The following is a 12,500-nucleotide window of genomic DNA, read 5'->3' on the forward strand; positions in this document are numbered from 1 at the left end:
GAGACAGAGAGAGAGAGAGACAGAGAGAGAGACAGAGAGAGAGAGACAAGGAGACAGAGAGAGAGACAGAGAGACAGAGAGAGAGACAGAGACAGAGAGAGAGACAGAGACAGAGACAGAGAGAGAGAGAGAGACAGAGACAGAGACAGAGACAGAGACAGAGACAGAGACAGAGACAGAGACAGAGACAGAGACAGAGAGAGACAGAGACAGAGACAGAGACAGAGAGAGAGAGAGAGAGAGAGAGAGAGAGAGAGAGAGAGAGAGACAGAGAGAGAGAGAGCAGCGTTAATTGGAGGAGTCAGCAAGTCAGGAGGAGCAACAACAAGGGCCTGTACCAGGGAGCTGTCACATCCGTCTCCCAAATGGAGCTTACTGTAGGTGCCTTGCCGGGAGACACAGAGTGTCCCAAATGGTACGCTAATTCCTTTGGAGTGCACTACTTTTAGGGCTCTGATCAAAAGTAATGCTCATATCATTTAGCTCTACTTCTGATTTGTATGTTGTATTTCTTTTATAAAATGGACATTGAAGTCTTCAAGGTTAGTGGCTTGCAGCAGGCTGGGATTTATGCTCTGAGAAAGTAGTGTAGGGAAGCTAAGACTGGGTTCAGTGTTTCGTGTTTCGCATTGTGGTCGCACCCAAAATGGCAAAGGGTTCCAAAAGGCAAGCCATGGTTAAAATACGACTTCACATTCAAGACAATACTCTGAAGGCTATATCTACATCCTTAGACTGGTATTACATGTTATATTGCTTTCAGAATGATGGAACTTCTATGATTAAAAAGTACTTAACGGTATAACCTTATCCGATCTATCAGTTTATCCTATCTATCAGCTTATCCTGTCTATCAGCTTATCATGTCTATCAGCTTATCCTATCTATATCAGTTTATCCTATCTATCAGTTTATCATGTATATTAGCTTATCCTATCTATATCAGTTTATCCTATCTATCAGTTTATCATGTATATTAGCTTATCCTATCTATCAGTTTATCATGTCTATCAGCTTATCCTATCTATATCAGTTTATCCTATCTATCAGTTTATCATGTATATTAGCTTATCCTATCTATCAATGTATCCTGTCTATCAGTTTATCCTATCTATCAATGTATCCTGTCTATCAATGTATCCTGTCTATCAGTTTATCCTGTCTATCAATGTATCCTGTCTATCAATGTATCCTGTCTATCAATGTATCCTGTCTATCAGTTTATCCTGTCTATCAGTTTATCCTATCTATCAGTTTATCCTATCTATGAGTTTATCCTATCTATCAGTTAATCCTATCTATCAGTTTATCCTATCTATCAGTTTATCCTGTCTATCAGCTTATCCTATCTATATCAGTTTATTCTATCTATCAGTTTATCATGTATATTAGCTTATCCTATCTATCAATGTATCCTGTCTATCAGCTTATCCTGTCTATATCAGTTTATCCTATCTATCAGTTTATCATGTATATTAGCTTATCCTATCTATCAGCTTATCCTGTATATCAGCTTATCCTGTCTATCAGCTTATCGTGTCTATCAGCTTATCCTATCTATATCAGTTTATTCTATCTATCAGTTTATCATGTATATTAGCTTATCCTATCTATATCAGTTTATTCTATCTATCAGTTTATCATGTATATTAGCTTATCCTATCTATATCAGTTTATCCTATCTATCAGTTTATCATGTATATTAGCTTATCCTATCTATATCAGTTTATCCTATCTATCAGTTTATCATGTATATTAGCTTATCCTATCTATCAGCTTATCCTGTATATCAGCTTATCCTGTCTATCAGCTTATCCTGTCTATCAGCTTATCCTATCTATATCAGTTTATCCTATCTATCAGTTTATCATGTATATTAGCTTATCCTATCTATCAGCTTATCCTGTATATCAGCTTATCCTGTCTATCAGCTTATCCTGTCTATCAGTTTATCCTATCTATCAGTTTATCCTATCTATCAGTTTATCCTATCTGTCAACTTATCCCATCTATCAATGTATCCTATCTGTCAGTTTATTCTACCTATCAGTTTATCCCATCTATGATCTATTAGTTTATCCTATCTATCAGTTTATCATGTCTATTAGCTTATCCTATCCATCAGCTTCTCATGTATATTAGCTTATCCTATCTATCAGCGTATCATGTCTATCAGCTTATCCTATCTATCAGCTTATCCTATCTATCAGCTTATCCTATCTATCAGCTTATCCTGTCTATCATCTTATCCTATCTATCATCTTATCCTGTCTATTAGCTTATCCTATCTATCAGCTTATCCTGTCTATCATCTTATCCTATGTATCAGCTTATCCTGTCTATCAGCTTATCATGTATATTAGCTTATCCTATCTATCAGCTTATCCTGTCTATCATCTTATCCTGTCTATTAGCTTACGCTATCTATCAGCTTATCATGTCTATTAGCTTATCCTATCTATCAGCTTATCCTGTCTATCATCTTATCCTATCTATCAGCTTATCCTGTCTATCATCTTATCCTATTTATCAGCTTATCATGTATATTGGCTTATCCTATCTATCTGCTTATCCTATCTATCAACGTATCCTGTCTATCAGCTTATCCTATCTATCAACTTATCCTATCTATCAGATTATCCTGTCTATCAGTTTATCCTATCTATCAGCGTATCATGTATATTAGCTTATCCTGTCTATCAGCTTATCCTATCTATCAGCTTATCCTGTCTATTAGCTTACGCTATCTATCAGCTTATCATGTCTATTATCTTATCCTATCTATCAGCTTATCCTGTCTATCATCTTATCCTATCTATCAGCTTATCCTGTCTATCATCTTATCCTATTTATCAGCTTCTCATGTATATTGGCTTATCCTATCTATCTGCTTATCCTATCTATCAGCGTATCCTGTCTATCAGCTTATCCTATCTATCAACTTATCCTATCTATCAGATTATCCTGTCTATCAGTTTATCCTATCTATCAGCTTATCATGTATATTAGCTTATCCTGTCTATCAGCGTATCCTATCTATCAGCTTATCCTGTCTATCATCTTATCCTATCTATCAGCTTATCATGTATGTTAGCGTATCATGTCTATCAGTTTATCCTATCTATCAGTTTATCCTATCTATCAGTTTATCCTATCTGTCAACTTGTCCCTTCTATCAATGTATCCTATCTGTCAACTTATCCCGTCTATCAATTTATCCTATCTATCAGCTTTTCCTATCTGTCAGTTTATTCTACCTATCATCTTATCCTATCTATGATCTATTAGTTTATCCCATCTATCAGTTTATCATGTCTATTAGCTTATCCTATCTATCAGCTTATCCTGTCTATCATCTTATCCTATCTATCAGCGTATCCTGTCTATCAGCTTATCCTATCTATCAGCTTATCCTATCTATCAGATTATCCTGTCTATCAGTTTATCCTATCTATCAGCTTATCATGTATATTAGCTTATCCTGTCTATCAGCTTATCCTGTCTATCAGCTTATCATGTATATTAGCTTATCCTATCTATCAGTTTATCATGTCTATTAGCTTATCCTATCTGTCAGCTTATCATGTATATTAGCGTATCCTATCTATCAGCATATCATGTATATTAGCTTGTCCTATCTGTCAGGTTATCATGTCTATTAGCTTGTCCTATCCATCAGCTTATCCTATCTGTCAACATATCCCATCTATCAATGTATCCTATCTATCAGCTTATCATGTATATTAGCTTGTCCTATCTATCAGCTTATCCTATCTATGATCTATTAGTTTATCCTAACTATCAGTTTATAATGTCTATTAGCTTATCCCATCTATCAGCTTATCATGTCTATTAGCTTATCCTATCTGTCAGCTTATCATGTCTATTAGCGTATCCTATCTATCAGCGTATCATGTATATTATCTTATCCTGTCTATCAGCTTATCCTATCCATCAGTGTATCATGTATATTAGCTTATCCTATCTATCAGCTTATCATGTATATTAGCGTATCCTGTCTATCAGCTTATCATGTCTATTAGCTTGTCCTATCTATCAGCTTATCCTATCTATGATCTATTAGTTTATCCTAACTATCAGTTTATAATGTCTATTAGCTTATCCCATCTATCAGCTTATCATGTCTATTAGCTTATCCTATCTGTCAGCTTATCATGTCTATTAGCGTATCCTATCTATCAGCGTATCATGTATATTATCTTATCCTGTCTATCAGCTTATCCTATCCATCAGTGTATCATGTATATCAGCTTATCCTATCTATCAGTTTATCCTATCTATCAGTTTGTCCCATCTATCAATGTATCCTATCTATCAGCTTTTCCTATCTGTCAGTTTATTCTACCTATCATCTTATCCTATCTATGATCTATTAGTTTATCCCATCTATCAGTTTATCATGTCTATTAGCTTATCCTATCTATCAGCTTATCCTATCTATCAGCTTATCCTATCTATCAGCTTATCCTGTCTATCATCTTATCCTATCTATCAGCTTATCCTATCTATCATCTTATCCTGTCTATTAGCTTATCCTATCTATCAGCTTATCCTGTCTATCATTGTATCCTATGTATCAGCTTATCCTGTCTATCAGCTTATCATGTATATTAGCTTATCCTATCTATCAGCTTATCCTGTCTATCATCTTATCCTGTCTATTAGCTTACGCTATCTATCAGCTTATCATGTCTATTAGCTTATCCTATCTATCAGCTTATCCTGTCTATCATCTTATCCTATCTATCAGCTTATCCTGTCTATCATCTTATCCTATTTATCAGCTTCTCATGTATATTGGCTTATCCTATCTATCTGCTTATCCTATCTATCAACGTATCCTGTCTATCAGCTTATCCTATCTATCAACTTATCCTATCTATCAGATTATCCTGTCTATCAGTTTATCCTATCTATCAGCTTATCATGTATATTAGCTTATCCTGTCTATCAGCTTATCCTATCTATCAGCTTATCCTGTCTATTAGCTTACGCTATCTATCAGCTTATCATGTCTATTAGCTTATCCTATCTATCAGCTTATCCTGTCTATCATCTTATCCTATCTATCAGCTTATCCTGTCTATCATCTTATCCTATTTATCAGCTTCTCATGTATATTGGCTTATCCTATCTATCTGCTTATCCTATCTATCAGCGTATCCTGTCTATCAGCTTATCCTATCTATCAACTTATCCTATCTATCAGATTATCCTGTCTATCAGTTTATCCTATCTATCAGCTTATCATGTATATTAGCTTATCCTGTCTATCAGCTTATCCTATCTATCAGCTTATCCTGTCTATCATCTTATCCTATCTGTCAGCTTATCATGTATGTTAGCGTATCATGTCTATCAGTTTATCCTATCTATCAGTTTATCCTATCTATCAGTTTATCCTATCTGTCAACTTGTCCCTTCTATCAATGTATCCTATCTGTCAACTTATCCCATCTATCAATTTATCCTATCTATCAGCTTTTCCTATCTGTCAGTTTATTCTACCTATCATCTTATCCTATCTATGATCTATTAGTTTATCCCATCTATCAGTTTATCATGTCTATTAGCTTATCCTATCTATCAGCTTATCCTGTCTATCATCTTATCCTATCTATCAGCGTATCCTGTCTATCAGCTTATCCTATCTATCAGCTTATCCTATCTATCAGATTATCCTGTCTATCAGTTTATCCTATCTATCAGCTTATCATGTATATTAGCTTATCCTGTCTATCAGCTTATCCTGTCTATCAGCTTATCATGTATATTAGCTTATCCTATCTATCAGTTTATCATGTCTATTAGCTTATCCTATCTGTCAGCTTATCATGTATATTAGCGTATCCTATCTATCAGCACATCATGTATATTAGCTTGTCCTATCTGTCAGGTTATCATGTCTATTAGCTTGTCCTATCCATCAGCTTATCCTATCTGTCAACATATCCCATCTATCAATGTATCCTATCTATCAGCTTATCATGTATATTAGCTTGTCCTATCTATCAGCTTATCCTATCTATGATCTATTAGTTTATCCTAACTATCAGTTTATAATGTCTATTAGCTTATCCCATCTATCAGCTTATCATGTCTATTATCTTATCCTATCTGTCAGCTTATCATGTCTATTAGCGTATCCTATCTATCAGCGTATCATGTATATTATCTTATCCTGTCTATCAGCTTATCCTATCCATCAGTGTATCATGTATATTAGCTTATCCTATCTATCAGCTTATCATGTATATTAGCGTATCCTGTCTATCAGCTTATCATGTCTATTAGCTTGTCCTATCTATCAGCTTATCCTATCTATGATCTATTAGTTTATCCTAACTATCAGTTTATAATGTCTATTAGCTTATCCCATCTATCAGCTTATCATGTATATGAGCTTATCCTATCTATCAGCTTATCATGTATATTAGCGTATCCTATCTATCAGCGTATCATGTATATTAGCTTATCCTGTCTATCAGCTTATCCTATCCATCAGTGTATCATGTATATCAGCTTATCCTATCTATCAGTTTATCCTATCTATCAGTTTGTCCCATCTATCAATTTATCCTATCTGTCAACTCATCCCATCTATCAATGTATCCTATCTATCAGCTTTTCCTATCTGTCAGTTTATTCTACCTATCAGCTTATCCTATCTATGATCTATTAGTTTATCATATCTATTAGTTTATCGGGTCTATTAGCTTATCCTATCTATCAGCTTATCATGTATATTAGCTTATCCTATCTATCAGCTTATCGTGTATATTAGCGTATCCTATCTATCAGCGTATCATGTATATTAGCTTATCCTATCTGTCAGCTTATCATGTATATTAGCTTATCCTATCTGTCAGATTATCATGTATATTAGCTTATCCTATCTATCAGCTTATCATGTATATTAGCTTATCCTATCTATCAGCTTATCATATCTATCAGCTTATCATGTATATTAGCTTATCCTATCTATCAGCTTATCATGTATATTAGCTTGTCCTATCTATGCAGACCAATGTGCCAGATGTGTATGCTAGCCTAGGCCTTGCTCCAGCAGGTGACACTGTATCTGCGCTGAATCGTGGTGCCTTGGCCCTGACAGCACCTCTCTGCTCCACACTCCCATTAAAGTACTTGTGATAATCATCCCTGATAAGGGCTGCTTCCCAAAGGCACCTTATTCCCTATATCGGCCCTGGTCAAAAGTAGTGTACTATGTAGGGAATAGGGTGCCATTTGAGATAAAATGAGAGGAGGCAGGAAGCAGAATCCAGGCCAGTCCTTTCCCCTCGACTCTCTGCTTCCTTCATCCACAGCCCATCCACCACTATGAACTGAAGGATTCCTATTGGCCGAAGACAAACCATAAATCAACCCTTCCAAAGTAATAGATGTTGATCAGCACCACTTCCAGATATCAATTGTTATAGAACTTGTGGCCAATGAGGGGGAGAGGAAGAAATGGAGGAGAGGGAGGGGGGTGGTTTAGGTAGAACGCGCTCCAGCTGGTGTATCTCACTGATCATCCCTAAAGCCAACACCTCATTCGGCCGCCTTTCCTTCCAGTTCTCTGCTGCCTGTGACTGGAACGAATTGCAACTCTCTTTTTTTCTACTGTGATATTGACTTGTTAATTGTTTACTCCATGTGTAACTCTGTGTTGTCTGTTCACACTGCTATGCTTTATCTTGGCCAGGTCGCAGTTGCAAATGAGAACTTGTTCTCAACTAGCCTACCTGGTTAAATAAAGGTGTTCTCAACTAGCCTACCTGGTTAAATAAAGGTGTTCTCAACTAGCCTACCTGGTTAAATAAAGGTGAAATAAAAATAAAAGGTACTCTGTGAGTGTGACATGCCCAGCATCAAGGCTATGTTGGCAGGATGTTCAGTGAAGCATCAAAAAGAAAGAGCTGCCTGTCTCTCTGCGGTCGGACATCTTCCACAAGCCTGCGGTAATTCCATCCTCCCGCCTTCTGTCTCCCTCTCTCCGTGTCTTCCCCTTCTTCCTTTCTCTCCCCTGCAGAATGACTCGTGGGGTAAGCAGTACTCGTACGCACTCTTCAAGGCCATGAGTCACATGCTGTGTATCGGGTACGGCGCCCGGGCTCCCGTCAGCATGTCCGACCTGTGGATCACCATGCTCAGTATGATCGTGGGCGCCACCTGCTACGCCATGTTCGTGGGTCACGCCACCGCTCTCATCCAATCACTGGACTCCTCCCGCAGGCAGTACCAAGAGAAGGTACGTAGTTCAGACTGTTATGTAACGTAATACAATTATATAATGTCATGTTTTTTTATTATTATCCTTATGTTTTAATTATCAATTGACTCAATATTTTGGTACACCTGTTTTGGTTCACCATGTTTTGTTGTCCTCATTTTCGTCATAATGTAAGTGGAGTATTATTTTCAAAGCTTTTATATTTTATCTAAACGGATAATGCTTATTTCTCCCAGGTAGATTAGGCCTCTGCTATCTAGGCCTGTGTTTTAGGGGTTGTATAAAGCACTCACAAATTATAATACCCCCCTCCCCCGCTCACTGGCTCTGAAAGAGGATTTCCAAAAGCCCCCACGGATCCCAAACAACCCCTGGGGTGAAGAGGTTCCCAGACAGAATGACATGTTTGGGATGTTCTGGATCGACGTGTACTATGACTGTATCCTATATGACACCCTATTTTCTACATAATGCATCTCTGGTCTAAAGTAGTGCACTATGTTGGGAAGAGGGTGCCATTTGGGACGCAATCCATCACTGTTTGGGTGCTTTTAGGGAACACTTTGAGGGGAGGTTCTGTAATCTAGATCAGCCCCTGGATATTGTCGGGAACTGGAACACACTGTCGTACACATCGATCCAGAGCATCCCGAACATGCTCAATGGTTGACAATGTCTGGTGAGTATGCAGGCCATGAACAACTGGGAAATGTTCAGCTTTCAGGAATTGTATACACATCCTTGCAACATGGGGCTGTGCTGAAACATGACTTGAAGGCGACGGATGAATGGCATGACAATGGGCCTCAGGATCTCGTCACGGTATCCCTGTGCATTCAAATTGTCCTCAATAAAATGCAACTGTGTTCGTTGTTTGTAGTTTATGCCATAACCCCACTGCCACCATGGGGCACTCTGTTCACAACATTGACATCAGCAAACAGCTTCCCCACACAACGCCGTACACGTGATCTGCAGTTGAGAGGTCGGTTGGACGCACTGCCAAATTCTCTAAAACGAGAGTTGGAGGCGGCTTATGGTAGAGAAATGAACATTAAATCATCTGGCAACAGCTCTGGTGGACATTCCTGCAGTCAGCAGGCCAATTGCACGCTCCCTCAAAACTTCGGACATCTGTGGCATTGTGTCGTGCACATTTTAGAGTGGCCTTTTAGTGTCCCCAGCACAAGGTGCATCTGTGTAATGATCATGCTGTTTAATAATCAGCTTCTTGATATGCCACACCTGTCAGGTGGGTGGATTATTTTGGCGTATTTTATTTCAGATCTTGAAACATAGGACCAGCACTTTTGTTTGGTATATTATATATATAATCACTGTACCTATTCATTTGTCCTCCTGACCATCATGGTGAGATAATTACTACCTATATTTATCTGTCCTGAATCTGATCCTTAGATAGATTAGTTGGCGATCTATGACTTTAGCCGTAATAATCTGTGCCAGCTCTGACCCTTGGATAGGTTTGTTAGTAGGCTCCCCTACTAGTGACCTAACCAACCATAATAATATTTTCTAGAGCTAACCTTTGGGTAGATTGATAACTGTGGCCTAAGTAGCAGGTCGCCTAGTGGTTAGAGCGTTGGGCCACTAACCGACAGTTTGCAGGATTGAAATCTGTCGTGCTGCTCCTGAGCAAGGCAGGTAACCGACTGTTCCCCGGGTGCCGAAGACGTGGATGACAGTTATGGCAGCCCCCCTCACCTCTCTGATTCAGAGGGGTTGGGTTAAATGTGGAAGACACATTTCAGTTGAAGGCATTCAGTTGTACCACTGACAAGGTATCCTCCTTTCCCTCTCTATGACTGTAGCCATCATAACCTGTACTGATTCTGCCCCTCGGATAGATTTTCTCACCGTAGAAAAAACAAAGTCATGAACTGTAGGCTCACCTCTATTCCATCAGTTCCCTTATCTTCACTACCTTATTGTTTCTCTGGGTTGTATTTTATGGTTTTATATATTATAAATCCTACAGACATTTTCATTCTGATTAATAACCAATTGATCAGTTGACTAATAGGTTTGATATGGGTTTTCCCACCATAAATTACACAGGTGAACATTTTTCATTTTTCAACAGTAAAATACTGTCGTGAATTTGTAAATGCATCAATCAATTCGCTGAAAAGTAGTGTGATTGGACCCTGATGAAAAATGGAAGGTCTAATGAGCTGCCCCATACACTCAAGCTGGATTGAACACACACACACACACACACACACACACACACACACACACACACACACACACACACACACACACACACACACACACACACACACACACACATCAATTACCCTGTCCAGTTTAGCCTGTCTGCCTGCCTGCCTGACTATTGTTCATTATCACTTGAAGACACCTCGTTGCTAGGCAGAGCAGAGTCACCTTGGACGTGACAATGGCGAGGCAAAGACAAATTGACAAAGCAGTTTTTTAAAATTTACATCCACCTCCTAAAAGCATCAGCCGTTATCGTTTATTAAAATATGATGTCAGTCTGACCTTGCTAGATTATAAATCCCATGGTCAATAACAGATAGACAAGTTATTAAAGACAGACAGACACACACACACACACACACACACACACACACACACACACACACACACACACACACACACACACACACACACACACACACACACACACACACACACACACACACACACAAAACAATTACCCTGTCGGGGTTAGCCTGTCTGCCTGCCTGCGTGACTGCTGCAGCCTTATCACCTGAGGACACCTCGTTGCAAGGCAGAGCAGAGTCAAAAAGACATTGGTTTCATCCCAGATTGTATCCATATAGTTAACTTCTTTTGACCAGGGTCCATAGGGCTGTAAAGGGAATACTGTGCCAAATGGGATTGAAATGGGTTTGTTTTGTTCATTAATTAGTGCTGGGCCATATAGCCTAACTATCATATCTCGATTCACAATATATATACTGTATATATATATATATTATGTAGAGAGAGAGAGAAGTATAAGCTTTGTTACACAATTAAAGGTCATATAGACTGCATTTCAAACAGTCAGAAATAATCTAATGAATTCAGGGTGTTTGTGAAATTATATCTAGGCTAAATATAAGCCTTCCACAACGATAAGACCCACTATAATTTAATAATTTCATCAAAATAGTTTAAACTGCTTTTATTTGTAATAATCACTGACCTGGCTTCCAAGTGTTTCTATGAAAATGCCTTTTTTGATACAAATGGGGAGGGGCTTGGTGTCAGGGGGAGGGGCTTGGTGTCAGGGGGAGGGGCTTGGTGTCAGGGGGAGGGGCTTGGTGTCAGGTGGAGAGCCTTGGTTTCAGGGGGAGGGGCTTGGTGTCAGGGGGAGGGGCTTGGTGTCAGGTGGAGGGGCTTGGTGTCAGGGGGAGGGGCTTGGTGTCAGGGGGAGGGGCTTGGTGTCAGGTGGAGGGGCTTGGTGTCAGGGGGAGGGGCTTGGTGTCAGGGGGAGGGGCTAGGTGTCAGGTGGAGAGCCTTGGTTTCAGGGGGAGGGGCTTGGTGTCAGGGGGAGGGGCTAGGTGTCACGTGGAGAGGCTTGGTGTCAGGGGGAGTGGCTAGGTGTCAGGGGGAGGGACTAGTTGTCAGGTGGAGAGCCTTGGTTTCAGGGGGAGGAGCTTGGTGTCAGGGGGAGGGGCTAGGTGTCACAGGGAGAGGCTTGGTGTAAGGGGGAGTGGCTAGGTGTCAGGGGGAGGGACTAGGCATCAGGGGGAGGGGATAGGTGTCAGGGGGAGGGGCTTGGTGTCAGGGGGAGGGGCTAGGTATCAGGGGGTGGGGCACACAACACAGATGGCGTAAAGGAGACGAGACCAGAAAGACATGAACGCTCATAAAAAAATTATCAAAACTTGATTCTTGTGATACAGGCCGACCATAGGAAATGTTCATATACAACACAGAATATATCACTTCCATTGTCCATAGAACACATCTAACCATGTGAAGATCACACAATGACGATCACTAGCTAGCTATATGATATCAGTTGAATCAGCTAGATAATCCTGAAATTTATCCTGTGAAAGATTTTATTATTTGGAACTGTAAGAACATTATTAATGATCTAGAATAGCCACGCCGGTCGGTCTCACGGCCACACCGGTCGGTCTCACGGCCACACCGGTCAGTCTCACGGCCACAGCCCTACTCAGATCAGAGATCACAGAGCCACTGTCTCAAGGGCTTTTCACACTGATGAGCCGAACTG

General features: G+C 39.6%; 1 protein-coding gene across 11 annotated transcripts in view; it reads left to right on the forward strand.

Moving 5' to 3' along the window:
- Positions 1 to 12,500, forward strand: part of LOC118391633 (potassium/sodium hyperpolarization-activated cyclic nucleotide-gated channel 1) — a 199,281-nt gene that overhangs the window by 143,666 nt on the left and 43,115 nt on the right. For all 11 annotated transcript variants that reach the window (XR_008061330.1, XR_008061332.1, XR_008061335.1 and 8 more), the window contains exon 4: positions 8,057 to 8,275. Coding sequence is in view for 1 of the 11 variants with exons in the window: in XM_052458543.1 (XP_052314503.1) it covers positions 8,057 to 8,275 (219 nt within the window). In the remaining 10 variants the exon portion in view is untranslated. The remainder of the gene's footprint in view (positions 1 to 8,056; positions 8,276 to 12,500) is intronic.

Source organism: Oncorhynchus keta, chromosome 12 (genome assembly GCF_023373465.1).
Source record: "Oncorhynchus keta strain PuntledgeMale-10-30-2019 chromosome 12, Oket_V2, whole genome shotgun sequence".
Taxonomy (NCBI): domain Eukaryota; kingdom Metazoa; phylum Chordata; class Actinopteri; order Salmoniformes; family Salmonidae; genus Oncorhynchus; species Oncorhynchus keta.